The sequence below is a fragment of the Cyrtonyx montezumae genome, unplaced genomic scaffold (assembly GCF_038088225.1).
Source record: "Cyrtonyx montezumae isolate F1298 unplaced genomic scaffold, pur_monq_1.0 scaffold_10, whole genome shotgun sequence".
Taxonomy (NCBI): domain Eukaryota; kingdom Metazoa; phylum Chordata; class Aves; order Galliformes; family Odontophoridae; genus Cyrtonyx; species Cyrtonyx montezumae.
This window is the reverse complement of record NW_027071826.1, coordinates 1,375,755-1,401,696: the sequence shown is the minus strand read 5'-3', so window position 1 is coordinate 1,401,696 and position 25,942 is coordinate 1,375,755. Positions and strand designations below refer to the sequence as shown.

The window sequence follows — 25,942 nt, the reverse complement described above, 5'->3', positions numbered from 1 at the left end:
GAATGCAAAATCATCAAAATTTCAGTGTTGTATAAGGATTCACTGCGACTTCATTATTTTGAATAAATGGAGTTGCTTGTTCTGATATCTAGAGTTTTCTGAAATAGCTTTAGCACTAGAAGGGCCAGCAACATTCAGGCAGTACTATATAAGTAAACAAAAACACCCACAGTAACTGGATCAAGCAGCTTTGCAGGTATCCAACTTGGAGGAAACACACTATTCTTAATTATACTGTGTATTCTGCCATTCTACTCCACTGCTTTTGAGATTGGTGCTTCTATATTTGTTTCTTCTTACCATCCTTACATACAGTTCAGGTTTTACTTGATGTTCCTCAGTACCCTGCTGAAGAGTATAGCATGGGATATCAATTACTTTTATTTTGGTTTTGTGTTGTTTGTTGTTTTTTTTTTTTTAAGATAGAAGGTCCTTTCAGTAATCCAACTTTTCCATTGTGAGTAGGTGAGATTATTTAGTCTTTGGGATAAGGATAAAACTGTCAATGGAAATAGTTTTTTATCACTAGACGTTTATCATTATTGCATGCTATAAATACAAGCTGGTTGATTTTCCAGTTGACATTGCTCACTGCTCTTTGCATTTATAATTTTAATTGTCAATATATCATTAGCAGATATCAGGAAAAGCTTATTTGTTGTGCAGGTGACAAAGCACTGGCACAGGCTGCCCTGAGGTTCTGGGGTTTCTTCTTTGGAGATCTTCAAAAGCCATCTGGGCATCCAGCTGTGGGTGGCCCTGCTGAAGCAGGGCTTACACCGGGTGACCTCCAGAGCTCCTTTCCTACCTTAACTATTTTGTGATTCTGTGATCTTTTTTTTCCTACATTTCAAGTATATACATTGTTCTACAAAAGTTGTAGTATTCAGGTGGAAAAGGCAGGCTTGTTTCTGAGTGCAGAACACGCTCAGTCTCCTTGGCCTTACACTATGATGTAATGCACTTGATTGAAGATCTTTACATTTACCTTTACATTTTCCTTTTTTCCCTCATGGTATCTTTAGTAAGATAGAAAAGAGGAAAATAAGATTGTGTGTTTTTCATGTGCAAATCTATTAAGGCTGCTAGGATTCTGTAAAACTTTGGAGCTGCTGGGAGTGAGGTTGGATTTAAGTAATTCCATGATAATTAGCATGTAATATGGCATAGATGCTATAGGTACCTATCCATCTGAAAATGCAATTGTTACACGCTGGAATTGCATTTAGATCTTTCTAAAATTTTCATGAGTAGTATGTGGTGTCATGTTTGTTGATACTGAAAGCAGAGGTAATACTGACCAAGGTAAGCAGATTGACAGTTTTCTGTCTCTTATCTATTTCTAACTTGGCTATTTTAACTTTCGTAGCTGTGGAAATGCTCTAGCTTGAGTACAGGAACATTGGAGTGTAACACATAAGCCTTATTTGTAGCCTGCTTTTCCCGTTGTAATTTTGTAGAAAGCTTTGGATAAGTATGGAGTGTATGTTTATGTTGCTGTCAACTAAACGAGAGTTGAATGGGTTCCTCTTTAACAGACGGTGGCCCTGCTCCTTGGCAGACTTACTGACTGATTCAGTCAAAGCTAAAAAGTTGAAAGGGAAGTGGATTAAACAGCTTTTCCAGTTCTAAAATGAACTGTGGTCAGGCTTGAGTTGGAAAGCACGAGAGAAAGCTTGCTATTAGTATGTGATTTTCCTGTACCATTTATTTTCTGTTTATGTATCATCTCTTTCTCTGTGATTTAAAAGTACGACCTATGAGGGTAGAGAAATCAGTAATATATGCTGGTTAATAAATAAATAATGATTTGATTTTGTCCCCAGCATTACAGAGCCACAAAACCTATTTTAACAGTTGTTCTCCTGTCTGTTAGTGACGTTCATCTCCCCAAAATGAGTAAGGATCTTTTTTTAGCTGCTATGGAATTGCTTTTTCACCTGTTACTACCTATAGTAATGGTGTTATTGTAGCCGTTTAGTTGTGTTGAAATTTTCAACTGCAGTATTTGAAATGCCTTCAAAAATCAGCTCTCTGAGAGCATGAGTATGTGAAGAGACAAAGCTGTTAGAAGTGAAAGCTTACCAAAGTCTGGAAAACTCAGTTGCACAACTCAGCCCTCTCATCTGCTCGACTGAATGTGAAGAGAAATGGTAGGACTGGCAGTGTAAGTTCTTCATGTAACAAATGGCTCAGTTGTGTTTTTGGTTTTTTAAAAAGTAATTATTTTAAATGAACTTACAATTTTTTGAAGTGCTGCATTGATGCTTTTGAAGGGCTGGGTATACTGCTAAGTGATAATTACCTGGCATTAGAACAGTCTGTCAGATCTGTTTTCAGCTGAGCCGTGTTTGAATTACTGCTTACTTAGCATACATCCACCTGATTCTCTGTTAATTTGTAAAACAGGTCACACGTAACACAGCACCGAGTTATATTTTCCTTCTGTAGTCTTCTCTGGAATTTTACAACCATTACCAGAATTTCACAAAACAGAGATCCTTGTGCATAAGTTCATTAAGGAAACTCTTCTGTATAACTTTGTTTCCGAGCTGAGAGCAATATGGTTTCTATGTAAAAGTACAAAGCAGTATTTCAGTTCTTTGGTCCGAAGAGTTGCTGTTAAATCAGTCTTGTTTCTTGCCTCATCAGAGCAAATATCAGCTTCCTTTTGATAAGGCCAAGAACCTGAAAGCTTAGATCACTTGTTGAAGATGTGCAATTAAACCACTGCTACAGCTTTAAATGAAAGTAAAAGCAGACCATATACATTGAGACTTATGTCTTGTCTTTTGAAAGATAAAATCATGGAAAAGTTCTTACAGAGAAAGAAAAAACATAGCTCACATTAGTCATTTTACCTCTGAAACATAAAGGAAATATAGAAATTAAAAGTGTTGGTGAGCTCTTGTGGTTTCTAGTAGACCTTGCTGTCGCAGTAGAGCTTATTATACCGTTGGAGTGAAAAGGAGGGTGGTTTTTTATTTCCCTGAGAACTATGGCTTTCAGGCTTTTATGTAAGATACCTTCTTTTATAATTATCTTGAAATGGCAGAATATTTTAGTATAAATAGTAATTAATCTTGCTCATTCTTTTCAGTGCAGTGTAAACTTTCAAAGCCAACAGGGTTTTTCTTTTTGGCTCCGGTGCAGTGTTGTACACCAGCATGGCCCATCTGATTGTGCAGTGGGCCAGACACTGCTTGTGAGACCTCTGTGAGCTCTCTGCCCTTGCTTGGGCTGCCCTGCAGATGCACATGGGGTAATTTCCTCCACTCTTGTGATCACTGTGGCAGTTTGCAGGGCATGCTGTTACCTGAGTGTGTGTGCTTGGGGGGCATTTGGTCAAATCCCTGTCTGCTCGTCCAGATGCAGGTGAAGCTTGGGCTGGCCTGGGTTGTTGTGGAAATGAGGTGTAGTCTTGGCCACAGGTTGTGTCTCTTTGGGGTATCACATTTAGGAAATGATGGGTAGTGCATGTTTATGCTGTGTGGGTTCTGAAAATGTTTCTCATAAAGTGAACCCACAGTGGTGCCCTAGGACTTGCAGGAATAGGATTGCTAACAGGAGCTGTTTGTAGCAATATTTTCATATTGTAAAATACTTTTATCTTCTGATGTTTTGTGGGGATATCACTGCTTACAGGAAAGAATCCCTTGGTCTCCAGCTTGCCTTATTCCTGTCTGAAGAGTGATAGAGGCTGTCAGTCACTTGATTTCATCCATTCCAGGGGCTTGCCTGTTTGTCTCTATGTCAGCAGCAGGCTTTTTGTAGTACGTGCAAGGCTCGAGTCATGTTTGTGTGGCTGGTTGGACCAGTTCTTCTTCCCAGCATCCTGTTGAGTTGTACAGGCCAGAAGCATCACTTCATCTTGTTCATGGCTGTGTGTGTGCGTCACCCAGGAATCCTAAAGGACAAGTGTGACAGGGGAACTGTCCAGTCACCCCTGCTTCCCTGGTGCTCCAACCTTCCCTGTCAGTTTCTTTTTGTCTCTAAAATGTTTCTTGCTTTGATTTTGAAGAAACCCCATATTTACCAGAATCACTCCATGGGACACATCATGGATCAAGCATGCCTGTGGCACACACAGAAGTGTGCCAGAGCTGTGTTGGTTGCTTGCTGAAGAATCTGGGAAAAAAAAAAAATGAGCAGCTCAGGGTTTTGTGCTCAGACAGCTGCAGGCAGAGGAGCACATGTGGGTGGGGAAGTAGCCAGCTGAGCCTTGTTACAAGCCATGGCATGGAGCCTTTGCTTGTAAACCATCTTTGTTACAGTGTAGACAGCACCTTACAGAAAAGTTATTGTGTATAAATAACGGTGTAGAGGAAGTCTTCTTTGCTGAATGAAGGGAGGTATGTTGGGTTCCTTAAAAATCTGTGTAACAATAGTCATGTTACTATAACATCTCAGAGAAAGGCTTTCAGACAGTAGGCTTTTATGAGGTGTACTGGAGGAGTCTCAAGGTTCATTCTTTTGTGATTTCAGCAATATTTTGTATATTCTTAAGCAGAAGAACAGTTCCTCTAGCATTTTTTTTTAATCTCTAAATAACAGCGTAACAGATCACCGCATTGTGTGGTCTCTGGAGTAGCACAAAACATTGCAGCATCTCGTTACAAAGATGAGTCAGTGATTGGTGCAATTCTTATCTGCAAGGTTATTCAACAAGTTGAGCCTGAATCCTGGAACTTTCTATATTGTTTCCACAGGTGAAAAACAAAAAGCTTTCACACATTCATAGATGTATTCATGGATAGCATCTCTGATAGCTTGCAAATTACACCTTAGGCAGCTAGAGAAATAGTGACACAGTTTTTACTTGTTGACATTTACTTTCATTGTCTTGGTAGACTTAGAATAGGAAAGGGAATAAAATAAAAATGTTTGCTTGCTATGCAGAATTGAACCTCTTTTGGGCAAGGACAGTAACGTAACTTGTTGGATTGGAAGTTAGCAAGATGCAGCCTGGAGGGTTGCTTTCCGTATTCACTTGTCTATTACAAAACTGCCTTGTTCTGGTAAGACTGATTGCTCTGTGTTCAAGTAATGTAACTATTACAAGGATGTTATCACTGCACTCCTGCTTTGTTCTCCTTTTTTCTTTTCTCTTTTCTTTTTTTTTTTTTTTTTCTAAACTTGGTGATATATATGAATAAGATGTTGAGCTGACCTGCAGTAGCTTGGGGTGAGTTTCTCCCAAGTTTTTAAACACTCTTTGGGTTAGTTGACTCTTTGATATTTCTTTTAGAAGTAAACAAGAAAGGATGTTGAGATGGTATTTTTGTGAGGACAGGGTTAGGATTAGTGTTACTTTTGTTAATAGTTTATAGAGACATTCACAGGCCTGCTGCAGCCAGGGGATGGAGGATAACAGCTAATCCATAGTGAGTAGGAAGCTACAGTGTTAAATGCCTATTTGATGCACTAAACTTTTAAAAGAGTATTTTGAGGTTTTTTTTCCCAGCTCACTGGAAGTACTGCATTGATTCCCAATGGAGAATTTTGCTTTTCTGTCATAGCTTTGACTTGCCTAAGCTTCCATGAATCAAGTGCATCCACTTCTGTTGGTTACCTGTTGTTATTGACGAGGCTGGGCTGCAGTGAAAGTCTGAAAGTTTCCATTTTGTTTCTACTGTTTAAGGGTGCTGTATACAGAACATATTGAGCTCCATATAGAGCATTCTTGGGAATAGAATGAGAACAAACAGAATAGAGACTGTTCCTCCAGTCTGTGCTGCTTAGTCATCTTTATTCTCCTTCTGTCAGTGTTCTTGGTTAAATAACATGCCTTGGAAGAAAGGCCTCTGGCCAGCTTTTCCTCCTGTCATTCCTACTTTGTCAGATTGACTCTTAAATAATAGAGTTAGTTTCCTGGCTAGGAGGTATCACTCTTTTCCCAGAAGTATTTGCTGAAGCAGTCAGCTGGGACATGGCTGTTGCCCCAACGAGCACGTGCCCAATTCAGCATTAGGCAGCAGTGGCACGTAAAGGGCTTCTGCTTCTATGGAGAGATAGGATTGTAAGTTCCTCTTCTATGATAAATATTATGATGCTCTGAATGAGTCTTTCAGTGGCTGAATTACTGTGTATGGTGAGAGCCCTCCCTGCCTTCCCTGTTTCCTTCCCTCCTTTAGGAAGGTGTGTATCTGTAAAGGTGCTAACAATATCAGTGCATATTTCTGGTTGAGTCGGATTCCTTCCAAGAGGTGGAGTTGTTTTGTTTGTGGGAGATATAAACTTATAAAGGTAATACTCCTGGAAGTAGGGTAAGGTAGACTGATTGTACTTTTTCTTTACTGCCAGCTATCAGATTCTGTTTTCTGTTTCCAATAAAGTTACCTACTGCTAATCACCAGCCTTCTGTTCCCTCAAATCACGTTGGTGAAATATGAAGCCTTTGACTTCAGTTCTGAATGTGTTTAGTAAAGCATAATGATGATGATCTGCTTTTAAACCTCTTCAGAACAATGACAAAATAGCAAGCACTTGTAGGGTGCCTAAAAATGTACCACTGAAATATTACTATCAAAGTATGTGTATGAATAATATGCACAGATTGGGTAGTGATGATCAAACATCAAAGGGCTGGAACATATATAAAAATGTAAACATCTGGCAGTGCTGAGGAGGAGACCTCCTTCTTTATTTTGCCTGTTAGTCCAGAGTGTATCAATACTGATTTCCTTCAGCTGTAAGCCAAACTAGAGGATTTGGAGAGTAGTGTATTGACACTGAGGTTGACATGTCTTCATGATATTCATATTTTAAAAGCTTTGGAAAGGTTACTGACAAATATGACTAATTAGGCATTTATCTCTCTGCTGTTCTTAAAATGTTAGGGTTCAGGAGGGGAAAAAAGTGATTTGCTTCTTGTGTACTACATAATGACATAAGTCATTGAGATAATTCAGTATTGGAATGTACCACAGCACTATCTCTACTCTGAAATTCTAAGAATCTCAATGCTTATCTTATCAAGCTTAACTAAGTTTGTATTCATATGTTATTATGTAGCTGTTATTGCAGTATTATCCCAGTCGGAGGTTTTAATCTAGGATTCAGAACGTGACTGTTCTGTTCAGTTGACAAATGAACTAAATGCTTTTCTTGCTGTAACTATACTGTATTTTTGCTAACAAATCACGTAATTGCATACGTGTTTGTTTGTTTGTTTTTTAACAGAAGTATGCCAAATCGCCACATTGATGAACTTAAAACTTTCTTTTTCTTAAAACTTTTCTTTTGCTTGAAGTTTGTTGTGGGACAAAGCTCATGTCAAATAGTTTAAACACAGAATTGTATTCTGCCCTTTGACCCATACGAATAAACTTTTACCTTACTGGACTGTCAGACTGTAGCCACCTGGTCTCTGCTCTTTGAAAAAAGCCTGCTCTTATGCTGAGGCAGTGGGATCTGAACCAGAACCTGGGAAACCAGGATTGCCAAAATATTGTGTGTTCCTTAAAATACAAGCTATTTCTGCGATGTACTTTAAATAAAAGGAGTAGTGTTGCTGACTACAAATTGTAGGTACCAAACCATTCAAAGTAAAATTCAGCAAGTGGGGAAACTAGTAACTTTTCATACCTTTTCTTAAAGGAAATCTTGGTGAAAATGTTTTATTTAAACTGACCAAAGAGCAGATGTTTTCTCAGGCAAAACTTACAGTGATCTCAGAGTGCCCTAGACTTCTTCAGCTGCATTTTGGAAAGTGGTGGAACTTCCTTGCCCTTAAAATCTTTATTTGTCTATGAACTCTTCTTTCTGAATTGGTTAAACTTTCCAAGGCATGTTTCCAGTACTCATGGGCTGTTGGTAGCGTGGTATTGATGGTGTAGAAGAAACCACGAGACTTGTACTTCTTTCCAGTGATTTCTCTTTTTGGGGGGTTGTGTGCAGCAGGAGAAAGAGAATTAAAAGACAGGGAATAAATGGATAGTTTAAAAACAAGAAGAAGAAAAAAGAGAGAACGCTGTTAGATAATAGTAACTTGGTATACAGGCAGTAGCTGTGGTTTGAAGAAGTGCAATGTACTGGTAAGATAGACTTCTAAACTAAACTAAAACTACGGCCTCCAAGAGCCTTACTGGGCACTGATGTGAATTTGAGTGAATCTGTTACCTCTCCTGAAACCTAGTCTTGAATACCTCCCTTCCTTGTTGACGTGAAGGTCTTTGAAATCGTTTTTTAGAGAGTAATCTACGTTGTATGATAAACAGTAGACTTGTTTTGTCAGTTTGGCAAAGAGATCTGATCATTTTCTGCTAATGTGTTTTCTTGCTTTCGATCTAGTTTTTGATGATGGTGATGAAAGGACCTTGAGGCGAACTTCATTATGCTTGAAGGGAGAAAGGCACTTTGCAGAAAGTGAGGTAAGAGGACAGGCATACATTGAAAACTAGGTAGTAGAAGGCTAATTCTTTTCTTTTCATATAAGAAACTGCAAATTAATTTTGTTTCCTCTTCATTCATGTAGACACTCGATCAACTTCCACTAACCAACCCAGAGCACTTTGGAACTCCAGTTATTGGGAAGAAATCTAATAGAGGGAGGAGATCTTCTCTTCCTGTGTGAGTTTTGTTAGTGCTCTGTTTCTTTCTTTTCCTTTAATGTCCTTGCTAAAATTGTACTCTAATGAAAGCTGTAACAGTTTGAATGGCTTATCATGAGAGCTGCATACACAGATTATGGACTAAGAAGTTCAGTTCATGCATACGTGTTCATGCTTTAGCAGTAATGTGAAATTGATGTTTTATCGTTGCTGTTTCTGTCCCTTGTAGCAGCCTTGAGAATGTTCATACTTTCAGATATTATGAATTCATGTCACAAAATGTAGGGTTTTTAGGCTTCTTGATGAAGTAGGAAAAAAGGTGCTTTTATATTGTAAGGGTAGAGATTCTTTCCCTTTGTTTCATGTCAGCGCAGAGTCAAATGCTCATTTGTGTCTCCAATTCCAACGTGATCCTGTGGTAAAATACTACTACTTGGAAAGAATTTCTATAAGAGTCCTTTAAGTCAGTGCATTTATTATTTAGGAATATTTCCAGCAATTTCAGTTCTGAAAATTATAATTTTATTTCTGAGTCCTTGCAGAAAAGCAGGAAAGATCTGGCTGGAAGGTATTTTTGCTTTCAAATATTCACCTCAAGTGGAAACTTTAAAATACTGTATGTTTTAATAATTCAGAACTGAAGATGAAAAGGAAGAAGAAAGTAGTGAAGAAGAGGATGAAGATAAAAGGCGTCTCAATGATGAGCTGCTTGGCAAAGTTGTGAATGTGACTTGTAACTCTGAGAAGGCAGACTGGTATCCAGCTTTGGTAAGTTGTTTAAGATACTGAAACCTTGAATTTCGCACTGTTGTTTGTTTGATTTTTGACAAGAATATTACCCAATTTTTTGCATTGTTCCTACACATTGCTCCTGTGGTTCTCTTGGGTAGGACAGTTTGCACACTTCTGCAGCAAAGTTATAACCCTAAATATCCAAGTGTTCTACAGTGACTGTGAATAGTAGGAAAGCAACGACGAATATTTGTGTATAACTTCCAGTTTAAGGGCTTTTAAGTCTGCCTATTTCACTGTTTTCATTTGACTACATTGATTGATCCTGGTCATTGCCTTTTCTAACAATAAATATTGAATAAATTCAAGTGCCTAGGCTTGTACTATAAAGGTAGAAACTTTATAAGCCCCCAGAAGTTCTACAGATACATATCAAAAGTTAACTTTCTTGAGCAGACTTTTCTAATATTAGACAAGCTGAATATGCATCTTCTTTCACTCAGTAGAGGTACAACTGTTTGGGGAAAAAAAATATATTTGGAGCATTGAACAGTGGGACAAGTTTTGTTTGCTAAGTTTTGCAAATTTAATTTAGTCTGGGATACGTAGTTGACTCTGAATTAGCCAGTTTTACCTCAGTTTAAAATGTGAAATGGTCTACTGCTGTATGCCTTCTCATTGCTGTATATTGCTTTATGGATGGCAGATTTTAACTTCACGTGGTTCCAGGTAGGGGATTACCTTCCTTAGTGGCTGTGTACCTGCTGTGTTTTCTGTAAGCTGAGGAACAGTGATGTCTTTTTGTGGTTCTGCCTCGTCTGAATGGGGTGGTACACCTTCCCCTCCACTGTATGCTGATAGATCCTGGAGTTTTTCTGCAGTCAGTGTGTTTTTGTCCACCTGTATGGTGTAGAACAAAACCTGAGCTTGCTTGTGGTAATACAAATACTGCAAATGAATTTGTATCAGCTTTTTAGACTTCTGGAGTTAATAGTACTGTGGAGGAAAAAAACCTGAGTGCGTGCATAGGATTCTGCAGTGTCAGCTCTGCAGAGGAGTAGTTTGAGTTTACAAATGAAATAGTAAACTTTTCCAGCTTGTATGTGACAAGTAGAGTAAATAGCTTGAGATAAACTGCTGCTTGAGATTTGTTATTTTTGGCCCTGATATTATCAATTGGAGTATGATTCTTTTCTCTGAACTGAAAGTTATGCTAGAAGAAACAAGGAAGCAGCTTTTTTCCTGCTGTCATTCCTTTCTATTTCATTTTCTTTTCTGCTTAAAAAAAGTGTTTTATTTGAAACCTCAGGTTGTATCTCCCAGCTGTAACGATGATGTCACAGTGAAGAAGGACCAGTGTTTAGTTCGATCCTTTGCAGATTCCAAATTGTAAGTAATAGCTTACTTTTATTACTTACTTTTTCATTCTTTTCCTACAGAAGATATTGCTTCTGGTGATGCTAACATATTTTTCTAAAGGTGCAGGGTCCAACTTTGCTTGTGTGCAGTTGCTGTCATCAAAAGTGCAAATAAATGAGTCTTAAGAAAAACACTTGCAGTACTGTACATTTTGAGTAACATGCATAGTTACTGCTTAATTCCAACTTAAGGGAATTTATAGATATAGTTTTTAACCTTTGTCATTTGTAGTTCAATTCCAACTAATTTCTTCGTGCTCCCTCTGTTTCCCCCTTTGCATTGTATTTGTACTACGGATTGGTACAGAATTTGGTGTCTTCACAGAGGAAAAAGAAGCCAGCAACTTCAACAAACAAACAACTGAATGTTAATTTCTGGTGATTCCTGTTCTGGAAAGTGTCAGTTTAATGAAATATCCTTAATGTCTTAACTATTACAACTTTTACGTGTTGCTATTGCAGTAGTTTTAATGCCTGATTGACCCATTACCTCACGTGCCCAGGTGTCCTTTGCAGTTTAAATAGCAAAGCTAAAAAAAAGTGTTGAAGCAACTCTTAATTTTTTTTAAGTGGATGTTAATTGACTGTTTAATTAAAATATTTATATAGTTTTAATCAAGAGCTCTGGGAAAAGAAAGAAAGGTCCTTTTAACCAACCTTTTCTTTCCTGCCCCTGTACTCCCTTGAAAAAACTGTTGGTGGGTGAGTGGATGGGAGGGGAGAGAGAGATGTGTGTTACTTAAGGAAAAATATATTCAAAAGTATACCAAGTTGGTTTTTCAAAGCTGTTTCCCCTTACTTGTCATCTTTCTCATGCAGTTCTAGTGCATCTGTGTCAGTATGTTGTAACCAGAAACATCTTTGCTGAAGGCCACCTGTCAGCCTTCCTCAATTTCTGAGTGCACAAGTTGTGATTTGTAGTAGCTGTGATGCTGACTAGGGTATGAGTATTTGGTTACTGAAACACATTTCAGGTAGCAGAAGGCTGTATTCAATTTTGCTTCTTAATGTGGATGTATAATCAGCCTTCTAGATTAGTTTGGCTCTTTAAATAGTGAAGGTAGAATGTTGTTGGAAAAACATGCAGCCTTGCTCTGTTTTACTCTTCTTTTTCCCCATAGTATTATGGCTTTAACTTCAGAAAATGGCGGCCTCCAATTCCTGAGGTTTTACTCCAGTTTTTCTGAATATAATGAAAGAAGAAAAAAAATCTTATAATAATAACTCACTTGTAAGGCTTTCCTTGCAGGTTGGTTAGCATTTCTATTGTAGTAATTCAGTAACTGACTATCTTTTTATAACTTTCAAATAGAGCAATTTCCATTCATTTTGCACTGAGGACAGTTTGTCAACCATGTATCAGTGCAGATCTGTGAGTTTGCCTTGTTGTTCTGTGCTGGTAGAAGTGTGTTTTGAAAATAGGATGCCTGCTTCCTTTTAACTCAATTGCTGTTCTGGGTAGCAGCTATTGATTGGTGTCTTTTATATTTAGAAAATATTTTTGGCCTTTGTAGAGTACCTTAACGTTGCAGATGTGTGCAGGCTGAACATCTGACACATGGAAACTTCACATATTTTTCTTAATCATAAGGATTCCTTAAGCCTCTGAATTTCAGATAATGAGTATTGGAAACTGGTTCTAAATCTTGTATTAGTGCCCACAGTGACGAGTGCCTTACACATTTACTTGTTGGAAAAGGTCTTGAAAGTGAATGTTTAGAAATCTCTATTTGTATCAGTCAAATACTTTTTCTCTTTTACAAAAATAACAAAACTTTTTTTCTTTTTTCAGTTACTCAGTGGCAAGAAAAGACATTAAAGAACTAGATGCTCTAAACTTACCAAAGTCTGAGTCCTCCCCTAAGAAAGGTAAATTTGAGTAAATTCTAAGTGTTTTAAAAACAGTCTCATACAATAGCAGTGTTAACTTCTGCAAATGAACTACTGTGTGTTGGTTTGAAGTGAATGCTCCTGGCTATCTACCCTGCAAACAGTTTTAAATGTGATAAATAAGAGAAGCTTTGGATGCAACAGCCTTATTAATAACAGCAACTATTAGAAGTGTTGCTTATGTGGTTCTGTTTCCTACTTTCATTCCACACCAAATTTATGCAAATTAAAAAGATGACTTTGAAAGTACAGTATTTGAAATGTCATTGAACTATGGCATGTAGACTTACATCTCTCCTAAAGCCAATGTTTTATGCTATGGTTGGGACGTTTTTGTCTTCAAATGAGAAGTACCTGGACATGAAAGTGTAACCTTTATTAAAACAGCTTATGTCAATAGCCTGAAATTAATGTTTGATTGAAGAGTATCATTACAGAGGTGATTTTCTGAATGGATGGATGTGACTGCAGTATTGTTTTTCTTCAGCTTGTGAAAGGCCAGTTTCTCAATGTAAATAATTCTTAAACTTTTAGTGCTTCTCATCCCAGTCAAAACACATCATTTTTAAAGGAGAGATGTTAAAACGTTTATTTAAAAAACAAATATACAAATGAGAAAAAAATACCACCAAGAGTTCCTTTGTTTTGAGTAATGGTGTGGAACAGCTTCTGTACAAGTAAGGTTTTACTGTAATGCAAGTGAAAAAGCTTGAGGTGATTCTTATTAAGGTTTCCCATATACTTCCTTCTTATTAATTATTCCAGAGTCCAGGAACTCCACCAGCAGTTATTAGGTTCTGGTGCTTTTTCATCTCTAGCACCGTTGTGAATTGTGTTCATTGCTGTGTGTCCCTCTTTTGGGGTATTCCAACTGCACAAGTGTGACTTTTCCCCATACCATTGCTCCCTTATTCATTAGAGTAGTTTATTTCTGATCCAGACATGAATGGAACATCTCCTTAGGCAGCTTTCTTAAACAAAAATATTGGTGATGGTTGTTTTTGTTTTTACAGTGTAAACTTTATGATATGAAGACCTTTGAAAAGAAGAAATAAATTCATGGTGCCTTAACTGTGATGGTGTGGGGGTTTTGTTTGTTTTTAATTGGTTATACTGCAGTATTTGTCACTCTCATGCAGGAGCACAACAGCTTCACAGTTGTGTGGGAAATATGGATAAGTAAAGGCCTTTGGTAATGAGTAAATAAACATTGCAACTCAGTAGTGTTCTTGAGGACACATATCTAGGGAATGTGGATGGATGCTCTCAAATCTAAGCTCCTTGAGTTTCTGATACTCAATTTTTAAAATCTTATCTTTAAATATATAGTACACAGACTGAGTGTTTAAAGCTGAATTATCCACTTCATCACTTACTGTCATTTTTGGTTTAGATTGCATTGTTAATTTACAAGAGTATGGAAACACAATTGAAAATGCTTTCTGTTTATGAATACTTATGAATGAGGTAAAACCAGGGCCCTTTCTTCTGCAGGGCTTCAGGAAGCAAGCACGTTTCTCAGCACAAAGGTTGTGCCTCGGAACTGGAAGATGGACATAAGTGAAATTATGGAATCCTCTAGCAGTGATGAAGAGGATGGAGCTGCTGCAGAAACAGATGAAGAAGAAATAAAAAGAGAAGAGAAAAATGAAGAAGTAATGGTAAGTCTGGGCAATTTCAGTTACTCTTCAAAGATAACAGAGTACCATGAATATCTAAGGGTATTTTGCTTCATAAATTTTGCTTCTGACGACTTAACTTGTTTTTTTAGACCTGTGCATCCTCCTTTGCTCCTAGTCAGAAGTAAAGAATTCAAGGCAGAAAAGAGTGATGGAAAGAATCTGGGTGAAAGAGAGAAATGAGCAAATGGATGCTGAGCCAAATAGCAGCAATCCAATATTCTATAAAAATAACTTTGTACTTTTCTTTTGAACTTCCTATGTAGTTTACTTTCAGAAACAGGCTTTCTTTGTAATAGTTTGATGAAAAGACAAATTAAACTACTAAAGCAGAATTACAGGGCTGACAACGTGTGAGGTAATGCACAATGCCTGTTAGAGCTATTTGCTGCCTAAGACACTAAAAGCAGTGCAGTACTTATCTTTGTGTGTGAGTCACAGCATTAGGGTTTTTTTGATCACTGATCGGACAGGTTAGGATTGGTACCAAGAGGATGGAGGGCAATACTCAACTGAAATCTATGGCAAAATGTCAGCATTATTTTGAGTGGTTCCTTTTCCACAGAGTGAGGCAATTTCTTGTCATCAAAAATGTGCTTCTAATTTTTCCTTTTATATCTGCTACCTGTTTTTAGTGTTGATGTGAAGTTAGTAATAAAGTTGGAGATGGGGTGGGACTGCTGGTGGGATTTGTTTGTTTTTTCCTTTGTTTTTCGCCATCTTCACGATCAGCTTGGCGACGTTTGGCTCTTTATGCAGAAAAATAAAGTGAAGTTGGTCTCCAAAGGAAGGTCAAATATCGTTTCCCTTTCACTTCCCCTGCAGCAGTGTGGTTTTGTCACACCGAAAACAGAATGGCTGTTCATACTTGGAGGCTGCCTACGGTGTTGCCACAGCAACGTTCTGTTGGCGTGGAGTGAGCATGCTCCAAAAGAGAGGAAGATTTAGCAGAGGCTTGGCAGCCTGCCAGGGGAGGCTTGCCAGATGCTTTGAAATGGGCTGTCTCTTTCTTTGCCTTTCATGTAATGTCTGATTTTATTTTATTTTATTTTTTTTATTATTATCTTATTTTTATCTTTTATGTGGAAGAGAATGTAAGTAATGCTGTATAACTGCGGATGCCGTGCGGTGAAAGAAAACAAATATTTGGAAGTCAGGCTGAGATGTGTCCAGGCACTGGGCACGTTAGGCAGAAAGGAAATAAAACCATTTAACATTTGAAAGAATGCAGCTCATAGGTAAGGACTCTGTGTTTTAATCTGTAACGTTAGTGTGTTTGTTGGGAATGTGGATTCGAGGTGGATCTGTAGATTTCTGATCTGTGAACTGTCTGGTGGAGCATGCAACCAGGCTAGAGCTTTCCACGTTAAAAGGACAATAAGAAGCTATTTTTAGGTGTTAATTTTATGGCTTAGTAACTGTTCTGGAAAACAGAGTGGATATCTTTATGAAAATAGTGGTCTGATGAGATAAATGTAAGGCCAAGTGTGTGTGGAATATAAAATCCTTTGGGGTTTTTCCTCTGTTTCCAGTGAAAAGGACTGAATAGGCCACATTTTGCAGGGTGTGAACTGTTGCAGTCTGTATTAGTCTGTTTGTATTAATGTTGCCTAAAATTGCTGAATATCAGCACTAAAAATTAAGAATTGATCTACTGCTTTTTTAGTATCCTTTTTTAATGGCATTTTTCGTGGCTTTTGCAGAAAAGTGCTGTGTGTTTTAAACAAAGAAGGGGGAGGGAGAGCTTGTTGGTTTAAAAAAAAAAAGGAAAAGGAGAAAGAAAAAAAGCATTCCTATAAAAGAAATAGGACTATTTTTAAGTAATAATCTGAATGTAAAGAGGTGAAGCAAAAGATTACAGACAGGCAGATGTGTTGGTATGAAAAGCTGTGGAATCCATTAATTCCAGGTGACAGGTAGAGAAATAAAAATAAGGCGAGCATCTTCATGCTGAAGCTATGTAGCAGAGGAAAGATAGTAATCTATTTTGATTGTCTGAGCAGAATTATCATTCATTATATCCAATTTCTGATTTGACTGTTAGAATATATACTTTGTTTTAATTGCTGGCCAAGCTAGCTACTGCAGTTAGAGAGCATTTAGAGAATATCATTTCTCCCTTTTTTTTTTCCCCCTCAGAAGTGGGGATATAATAGTAATACTATTGGCAGATATAAAGTAATAGTAGTGGCAGAGAGAATTGATGAACGAATGATGCTGCCTTGCTGTCATTTCACTGCAAATGTTGAATTGCTCAGGTTTTGCATTTACGTTCTGTAGAGCTCCTAATTTAATAGTCAAGGTCAAAATAGCTTCTGTGCACCCTCTGCCAGGATACCTTCACTGTTTTGTTTTTGGAATGCAGGTTGTTGTATTGCTGGAAATGGGACAGAGGTTTACAAAACGATCCTTTTTCTTCCACACCCCTCAGTCCCATGTTCTGAAATGCAGAGTAGCTTTGCTGTCACGGCTTGGCCTGCTGCTGACCTGCTGCGATAGGCCTTCCTTAAATCAATCAAATGGCCTCAGACCTACTTAATATGTAATGAAAGTGTCAAGTCAGTCAGAAGAGTCTAATTCTGAGGGTGAAAGGGATTCTATGTTTCTGAAGTAGGATCTTTTATAATGATAAAGGAGCAGAGACCTGCTGAAGTTAGTGAGGATAGACCCTACCATTTATCCGATAGCTGAGTTAGAATCTGTGACTTTGTTTTGACGCAGACTGTCTTTCTAATTATGCTGTCTTTCATCAAATATTATAGCACAGTTAGAATTACTCTTTTGGGGGTTTTCATGGTTGTTCTGTGACGTCTTTCACACTCTGAGGAATGGGAGCAGTGTGGTGGTGGTGAGATGCTACTCCTCATTGCTGGTAACTGACTTGTGTGGTCCTGAGTTGGTTGTAAAGGAGGAAAATGTGGAAACTGCTTGTCACTGACTTCAGCAAAGGTTGTGTTGGACTGTTAGCTCAGCATGTTCAGGTGGTTGGATTTTTGGCAGCAGGTTGCAATGGGTAACACAACATGGAGTTACTTCTGATTCACAAGGTGAGGTTTGAATAACAGAATGGATGTTGCTTGCATCACAAAGGATGAGAGAAATTAGGAGATGCTGTAGAAAAAGATTCTCTGTCAAATGAAATGAACAAAAAAATCACTCCATTGGTTTGACTCCACGTAAAAGTCTGGATATTTCTTTTGGTTTTTATCTAATTTTCAACATGACAGAATGAGATGACTGTGATTTAAGGGTATGTTTGGCAGTCAAAGAACATAGTGCAGTGAGAAGGAAGGAGAACAGAATCTCAAGTCCTATATCTCCACAGACAAATAGAAGCTTTTCCTGTGTTACCTAACCTTTATTAAAAACCTCATTATGTATACTGGTGTATTCATTTGTATTTCAGTTGTTCTGTGAGGGGTGAAATCATCCCATGTTTGCTTCTCAGGATGAAATAACCAAATACCTGCAGTTTCACAGGAGAACATGTGGGCAGTGTTTGCTCCTTTCAGTCTCCCTGTGTAGACCTTTCTGATTCTGAACAAATCAAGATTTCAGTGTGCAGTTGGTTGAGATGTTCTTGATAGGTATGTTAATTGTGAGGTCCCAGTAAGAGCAAGGAATTTGCTTTTGGTTGGAATTTTGCAAGTGTAGAGGGGTTTTTCTCTTACTGGTAGAGATGGCTTTAGTACCATCTTTGAAAGACCCCAGCCCTTTATTCTTCTACTTTTATTTTCCTCCCTAATCAAGCATGCAAAACGTGGTCAGAAAAGAAAATCCTAACAACTAGTTAAGATTAAAATACTTCAGTTCTGCTACAGAGTGATGTGCATGCCTGTAAGCAGTCCTTGTTCCTCTGTGCTCCTGCTCAGCTGTACAGGACAGCATCCACAGAAGCTTCAACATTGCTCTGTGGGGTAAACCATGAGTCAGGATAACTGAGCTGTACTCCTTCTAAAGACCAGGCAAAAGATAGAGGGGAAAACTCATGGTAACTCATGGGCTGGAAAGCAAATGAAGCAAAACCAGTCAGAAGATTTCTGCAAGTTCCCAAGTTTTGTGTTCTGCCAATTTGTGAGAGTGACAACCACCAAATAACGTGTGCAAAATGTGTAAAAGTACTGTCAGTATTTTTGGAAAGGTAATATGACATGGAACTGGGAGACCCATCATACAGAACTCCTGTGTTCATTGCTGCTTTTTACTGTTTATAGTATTTTCTAAATGATGTGACCCGCTCGTAACAAAGAAGAAACAAGATCTCAGACACCCCCGTGGTTGGCTTTTCAGTGATAAGGTGTAGAGGGCATTCTGGGGCTTTATTTGTTTATTTTGAAAATGAAATCCATTGCCTCTCCCTGAAACAAAGCACATTTTGTCACATTGCATCTGCTTCTGGCTGTTGGATGGACAAGAATAAAGGTCTTGGGTTTGAATTCTTTGCACTCATATTGGTTTGCTTCTCATTTGAACTTACCTTTGGTACAGTCTCTTTTCTTTCAATCTGTTGGTATGGAAAATGAAACGGAGGGACAGAACTGTCTTTAAGAAAGCTAATTTTGAAGACTTCTCTCTTATAAACTTACTTATGCCCAATCTAGAAAACGGGCATAAGTGTCTGAATACAGAAATGAGTTTTCAGGGGGTATTGTAGCTCTCCATTCCCTCCTTGGTGGTGACAGCAGGTTGTGGCCTCAGCATTCTGTGTGTCATATCGAGGTCACTTCTCAGAAGGAGTTGCTGCCTTCCCTGGTGTGGGTGCCAGGCACGATGCAGACTCTCCGTGTTGAGAGGTGCCAGCCTGACTCACACACAGTCCTCAGGGAGAAGTGGGTATGGAACTCGGGATCTCACACAGGTGAATGAGCATCGCAGTCAGGTTTCCTGTCCCCATTCTGTGAGCACATAAAAGCTTTCGTCTTTCCTTTTTGCATTTTCTTCAAGTGGGTGTCAGTGAAATGGTTAACGTTCTGTCTGCAAGAGTGCTATTTCTAACCTACATTCTGCTGTTCTGACCTACAGTTCTGGTTTGGCATTCTGCCCTTGTAAAAGAAATGCTTGGAGTGCAGCTCTTCAGAAGTATTCCTGAATGCTTAGTGTTATTCAGATCAATTTGGTTGGTATATAGAGACGTATTGACTCTAATCAGTAAATATGACAGTAGGTGTTAGAAATTTCTCGATCGTGAAGTTCGTGATTTAGCTTGTTAAGAGAGGAAAAAAAGCTGTGGTTTCTATAGCAATAATTCATTTGCTAACCTGAGAGGACGTAATTGTATAGATAACTGTTCCTCTTTATATAATCCCTGTAATATGCAACGTGAGGAAATGTTGTGATTTCTCATTTAATTTCCTGAATTATTTCCAAAGAAAAAAATGGGAAAATACGAAACAGATATCATCTCTGTCTGATTGTAGGTGATCCCTGTTGGGCTTTGAAGCCTGGAATTCACTGAAGCAGACAGGGCTGAAATTCATACTGATGCTTGGCAGATTGCTTTCTGGTTAACAAGGGAGTAGCATACACATTTACATTTCACTGCCTGTCTTCCTGCTTCAAGTTTGTAGAACACAGAGAAGGCTGAAATTGAAATCACTTCCTTCTGGAGCTGTGTGTGACTTTTCTGGGTCTTTTTGTTTTTGCTTTTAATAATGTAATGGTAATATTTTTGACAGGTACTGTAGGTCTTTCTCTCAAGACAGCTGCGGTCTTCCCTGCACAGACTGCCTGACCAGCAGTCCTGTGATTACCAGGCTGGCAGGAAGGATGTGGCACGCATAAAGTGCTGCAGGGAAAAGATTTGGTTGGACTCTGCTAGAATCTCAGAATTCTGTGAAGTTTATGTAGATGCATAGAAATGGATTTTTCTCTTTCCTTCCCCCCAACCCTCCCCCAGATTTACTTTATTTTCACGGTAAAAAGAAGGAAAGCGGTATTATATAATATGGACTCTTACCATCATGTTCCTAAGTGTTTGTCTTTCTAAGAATGTAAGTATTACAGATAAAAATAAGGAACTTATAATAGAAAATATGGGAAATATGTGTTTATGGAATCGTGGAAGTGACCGTAAAAGCATTTCCAAATGTGAGTTGAAACCAAGCAGTGGTGCTTAATCTCAGAAGGAACTATGTCTTGTGCGTCAAAGTAGGAGGAGTTGGAGAAAGCATTGCTCACCAACCTCAGCTGCAGTTGGAGTGAGGAGGATTAGTGAAAACCAAACCAATACCAGTGTTCCTGTGAACTGCTTTGGACTTGCACGACAGATCTTTTCTGTATCAGAATGATGCATTAAATAATTAATATTTTCGCTTTGAGGATCACACCTAATGCTCTCTTGCATTTTCTTTTTCTACTCTTGAGGTACACACTGCGACCCCCGAGGAAGGTTTGTCTTCTGGATGTTTCACCATTTTAGGCATGTAGGGCCAAGTGGAAAGTGGTTTGGGTTTAGTTTTTGCTGTTAGCTTCCGTACGAATAAAGTGTTCCTTTGCATACTGTGTTTTCATGGTGACTGCATTTGTTTTCACAGCCCGAGGAGGAGCTTGATCCTGAAGAGAGGGACAACTTCCTCCAACAGCTCTATAAGTTTATGGAAGACAGAGGTAATGCCAAATGGATTTTCTTTTAATCTTCAGTCCGCTTTTCCAATGGCTTTTAAATGTGTAGTGGATGTTATTACAAGCACGTTCTCACATCAGTGAACAGGGATAACAGTCTGGACAAGGGAAAACACTTCCACCCATTTTCATATGGCAGATCTGCTTCAAGTTCTTAGAAGCACAATGCACAAAGAAAATTCTCCTTGAGATGTTATTGTTTTGCTTCTATAAAACCTTTTTGTGTGTGCTAACAGTCAGTGTTAAATGAGCTCTTGGTTGGTTTCTTGTAACAGCCATGGCTGGGAACTCTGCTGCTGTTAGTCTGAGGCTGGAACCTGAGGAGGCTATTGGTGGATGGTGAAATTCAACCAGCAGATAATGAGAGAAGTGCCATCCTCAGCCTCTTGTCTTAATCTTGCACAGATGTAGTAGTGATACTCACCTGAAGAGACGCCATTCTGCTTTGCCCAGTAGCTAGAACAAGAAAATGGCTTATTTAAAATAGTTTTCCTTACAGAATTAGGTGAGACTGTAATGAATTGGATCAGTTAAAGTCCTGGGGTGAGACATCCATTGGAAAGTTGTGTGCTACATTTACACAGTCAGCAGGTACACCTGCTCTCTGGAGAACTGTTGCATAAGCCATTCATATGTGCAGGTATTAGGAGACTGATACTATACGTGGTGTCAGAATATTTCTGTTATATCCTTTTAATGTTAAATAAAAAATAAATAAATTTGGGTTTTGTAGTAAAAATATATTAGAAAAAATGAGCTTACCTTTTGTTAAAGGTGCCCTGCATTACAATTAATTAATGAGGTGTGTTTTTAGACCAGTGAGTCACAAGAAAACGTTCCAAGTCTTTTCAGTATTGCCAGTGCTTATCACAGGCTTAGAAACTGATCAAGTATTGTGGCAGTGTGCTGCAGAACAGCCAGTATCATTTTGAGCCCGTCTGTGTGGAGCTAGTGTTTCTACAGATAACCTGCCTTGGAGGAGTAAGAGGTTCTTAGTGAAAAAATAAAAATAATTAAAAGTTGTGGGAGTAATCCAAATAGTTTCACTTTTCTTGTTGCCTGGTTCCTCCCCCTTCTGTTTTCTTCCTTTCCTTCAGCTCTCTTACTAACCTGCTGTGAACCATGAGTAGAGAGGATATCAGTGACTTGCACAGGAGGTGTTTGTGCACTTAATTTGAAGACCCAGTCCAGTAACTGTTCCTTAATCCGTTGTGTTGACTGGGCAGCATAGAGGACTTCTCAGGATGGTCTTTCTCCCTGCTTTTTGTTTTTGTTTTTTAACCTGTGCCCTTATAGCAGTATTTCTATTCTTGCCAGATTTGTTCTATCCTCTCTTCTCTGACTATGGATGCTTTCATTCATATAATCATGGTAGTATTCCTGAGGTCCAGTGGAGTTATTTTCATGATTCCGAATACAATTGCACAGTGATGAAGGGAGATGAGAAGCAGCAGGGAAATGGGGTGATACCCTCCACGCTGGGAGGGATGCTGTTCATGTGCAGCCTGTAGTCACTTTGGTTTTTCCTTTTGTCATTAATTATTCTTTATATCATTGCCACTCATCTGAATGAAATTCTTTCTTTTTCCCAGAGCGATCCCAAATATTCATGTCCTATTAGGAGCCTGTGTTTTTCACATTCTGATTATTTGTCTGTGTGTCTTTCTGTAATGCAACATTTCAGCCTCTTTCCCATTCCTTTCAGACCTCAGTGCTTTGAGTTCATCTCGTTGCATGTTGCTATATTCCAACATTCATCAGACACTCTGTAGAGCTTGCTGCAATTCTGGCTACCCCCCACCTCCATAGAGGAACAGTGGGATGCAGCCAATTGGATAAGGGATTATTTCTCAAATCATAGTTATCAGGGAGATGCTGCCAGCATGCTAATCAACCACCCAGAAATTTGTGATGTATTCAGAAGGGGGTGAAACCTTGATTATTGGTGGGAAGCTGCTGACTCATGACACATCTTCAAGTTATTAAATAGAGATGTTAAAATGTAGAAGAGTATTAGTTACTAAATATGTGGTAAATGAATGGAGGAAGCAGGTTGCTGTTCTGTGTGATGATATTTCATTTCTATTTTTGTTTTACTTAGGTACTCCTATCAATAAACCACCTGTTCTGGGCTACAAGGACCTTAATCTCTTCAAACTTTTTAGACTGGTATATCAGCAGGGTGGGTGTGACAATGTAAGTGTCGGGTGTTCCCTGAACTAAATATGTCTCATTGTTCTTAAAGGCTGTGACTTGTGTCTGTGTTAAGTGTCATTCCTTAATGTTCTTGATTAACAAAATGTGACAACTTACATCTTTTGTGTTTTTTTTTTCTCCCCCAAAGATTGAGAGTGGTGCTGTTTGGAAGCAAATTTATATGGACCTTGGCATTCCTATTTTGAACTCGGCTGCTTCGTACAATGTAAAAACTGCTTATAGAAAGTAAGTTCTGTTGTGAAATGCTGAAAACATTGCTATTTTTTTCTCGTTGCTGTTAATAGCATGTACAATATTAGAGCAATTTTTGATAGTTTAATGGAACAGTAGTCAACATTCTTCAATTAATTAGCAATTTTGAGCATTTTCCAGTGCCAAGGATTGAAATGATGGAGGAAAGGAGGAGTGCTCGGGGCTGCATTAAAATTCTGCTCATTTTCTTTAGTCAAGGAGCATTCATTTTCAGCATGTGATGATGCCATTTCAGCGTACAACAACAGAAGTTATTAAAAAGTACTTCTGATACTTTTGCAAATTCAGCTCTGCAATTGGTGTTTATTAATCTGAGTTGCATGCTGGTGAAATCTGTAGATGCTGCATACAGTGAGCAGATTTTGTGGTTTTATTTATCTGTTTCTTTGACTTCCTCACAAATGTTGATAGAGAAGGATATCAAACTGTGTATTTAAATGTCATCTGTGTTTGAATTGTGTAAAGTAATAGATGCAGAAGATAATGACTGTACGTTGCTGTGGTGGTTGTGACAGTGTTGCGTGGTAGAACTGCTGTAATAAAAAACTGCCTGAAATTTTATTCTAACACCTGGTTTTGTGTTTATACTTTTGAAATGGAAACCTTTGGGGATTTACATTTTTTGGGCTCACTTTCTAAATAAAGATTATTTTTATTATTTATCCTCCTGAAAGTTTGAACAAGAAACAATTGGGCTTTTTGAGTAAAAGGGAAGAATGAGGTTCTGTTGACTCGAACCTAAGGAAATTTGGCTGATTGAATAGGGATGAATGACTAATGACTCAGCTCATGTTAATGTTGATGAAGATGAAAATGTACAGACTATCTTCAGTGGCATTTGAACTGGGCACATATTTAAGGTCTGTATTGTACAGAGAAGAGTATGTATCTTTAAAAAAGTAAACATGTGCTAGGTTGCTGTTAACATGAAAGTAATTGTTGTATGGACACATGACAGTGTGTTGTGATTTGCATTTTTATTCTGTGAGGGACATGCTAGGTCACATTTCCCTCACCTGTAACTGGATTAGTGTGTGTACTCGGGCAGTTAACAGAGAACAAGCTGATGCATGTCAGTTTGTTACCATGTGGTAACTTGTTTCTATGCCCATATTCTAATACTAGGCTGATCTTTGCTGTCACTCTGTGTTGGCAAAACTGTGTATATGTTCTTAGGCTTCACTGTCACAAGTTCTTATTTGTAGAGGGATGAGGTTAAATTTGTGGGAAGCACCTTTGTGTACATGCTGAGTTGTCTCCTTTCACTGCTTGACTTGTTGTTCAGAGTTGCTTTATTTCAAAAGCTACTTGTTACTGTTTTTCCCTATGAGCAGGAAAACAGTTTTCTTTGCCCTTAGATAAACAAAAATAAAAGCTGAAATGTAAATGGAACTCTTACTTGTTTCTTACAGGTATCTTTATGGTTTTGAAGAGTACTGCCGTTCAGCAAACATTCAGTTTAGGACCATTCATCACAATGAACCAAAAGTAGTAGAAGACATACAGAAACACGAGGAGCCAATGGAGGAGAGTGCGAAAGAGGAGCAAAAAATGCCTCCAACAGAAGTAAAAAAAGAAGCAGAAGAAAATTATTCCAGCAGTGAGAGTGAAAAAGAAGAAATAGAACTAAAATCCCCAAGGGTGAGTAGTTCAGACGAGTTTCTGTTTAGTACTTAAGCCCTTTGTATATTGAACAGTTTACATAAGGAGTTTTCCCTTGCGTAGCAACTGTACACTTGAATTTGCACTCTTAGAGAGCAGCATTCAGTGAACAAGAGTTGGTGTTCAGCTGTTAATTATGTTTTGATTATTTCTTCACTTTCTAAGCCTTCCGCAGGATTTGCTAAGGCTGTGTTGGTTGTTGGTTGTGTTTCTGTTTGAATATGGTTTGAGAGCTACTGAGCACTGTATGTCATCAGAACAGTGTGAACCAGGGGGATAGTGGGTTGTGGGTGAGAATTTCCACGTGCACGTGGAACATGGAGCTTTGTGTTGAGAAGCAGGCATACCAAGGGACTCTTAAAGCCTTAAGAATCAAAGTAAAATCCGTTTCTTACCACAAAAAGAGCTGATTTTTATCACAGTATCTCTCTTCTTAAGTACTTACATGTTCTGGCTGCTGTACAATATCCCTATCAAAGATATCTTTAGTAGTAAAATGGTAAAACTCTACTAGATGCCCAAGAATGAAATGGAGGAAGTCCTAAACAGCAGTTGTCCCACTGCTAAAAATGTCTTTAAAACATTCAGTGTTTCTAAAGCTGACAGGTGAATTCAGTGAAGTCAACAGGTTGCTGTTGGGACTGGTGACACTAAAAGGAGGCTGCCTTGTCTCTGTCCTGTACAAGCACTTGAATAATAGTGCTGTTGTTGTCAGGGACAACTGACCTTGCAGGTGTCCTGAAATTCTCCCAGAGGTTAACCACAACCTGATCTTCTTTATTCCAAATCAAGCAAGATTATTTTGCTTACTTTTTTCCCCTTGATAACAAAACTGCTTAAGCTAACATGTTAAGATTTTAGAATATTTTGCATTTGGGTATTCTCTCCAGCCTTTCTTCCATACAGGAGTGTGTATTTG

General features: G+C 38.4%; 1 protein-coding gene across 5 annotated transcripts in view; it reads left to right on the top strand.

The window, feature by feature from the left end:
• Positions 1–25,942, top strand: part of ARID4A (AT-rich interaction domain 4A) — a 41,024-nt gene that overhangs the window by 5,978 nt on the left and 9,104 nt on the right. For all 5 annotated transcript variants that reach the window (XM_065747861.1, XM_065747826.1, XM_065747853.1 and 2 more), the window contains 10 exons: positions 8,293–8,372; positions 8,477–8,571; positions 9,188–9,320; positions 10,594–10,673; positions 12,495–12,571; positions 14,087–14,253; positions 20,805–20,877; positions 22,994–23,088; positions 23,237–23,334; positions 24,774–25,002. In XM_065747861.1, coding sequence (XP_065603933.1) covers positions 8,293–8,372; positions 8,477–8,571; positions 9,188–9,320; positions 10,594–10,673; positions 12,495–12,571; positions 14,087–14,253; positions 20,805–20,877; positions 22,994–23,088; positions 23,237–23,334; positions 24,774–25,002 — 1,127 coding nt within the window. The remainder of the gene's footprint in view (positions 1–8,292; positions 8,373–8,476; positions 8,572–9,187; positions 9,321–10,593; positions 10,674–12,494; positions 12,572–14,086; positions 14,254–20,804; positions 20,878–22,993; positions 23,089–23,236; positions 23,335–24,773; positions 25,003–25,942) is intronic.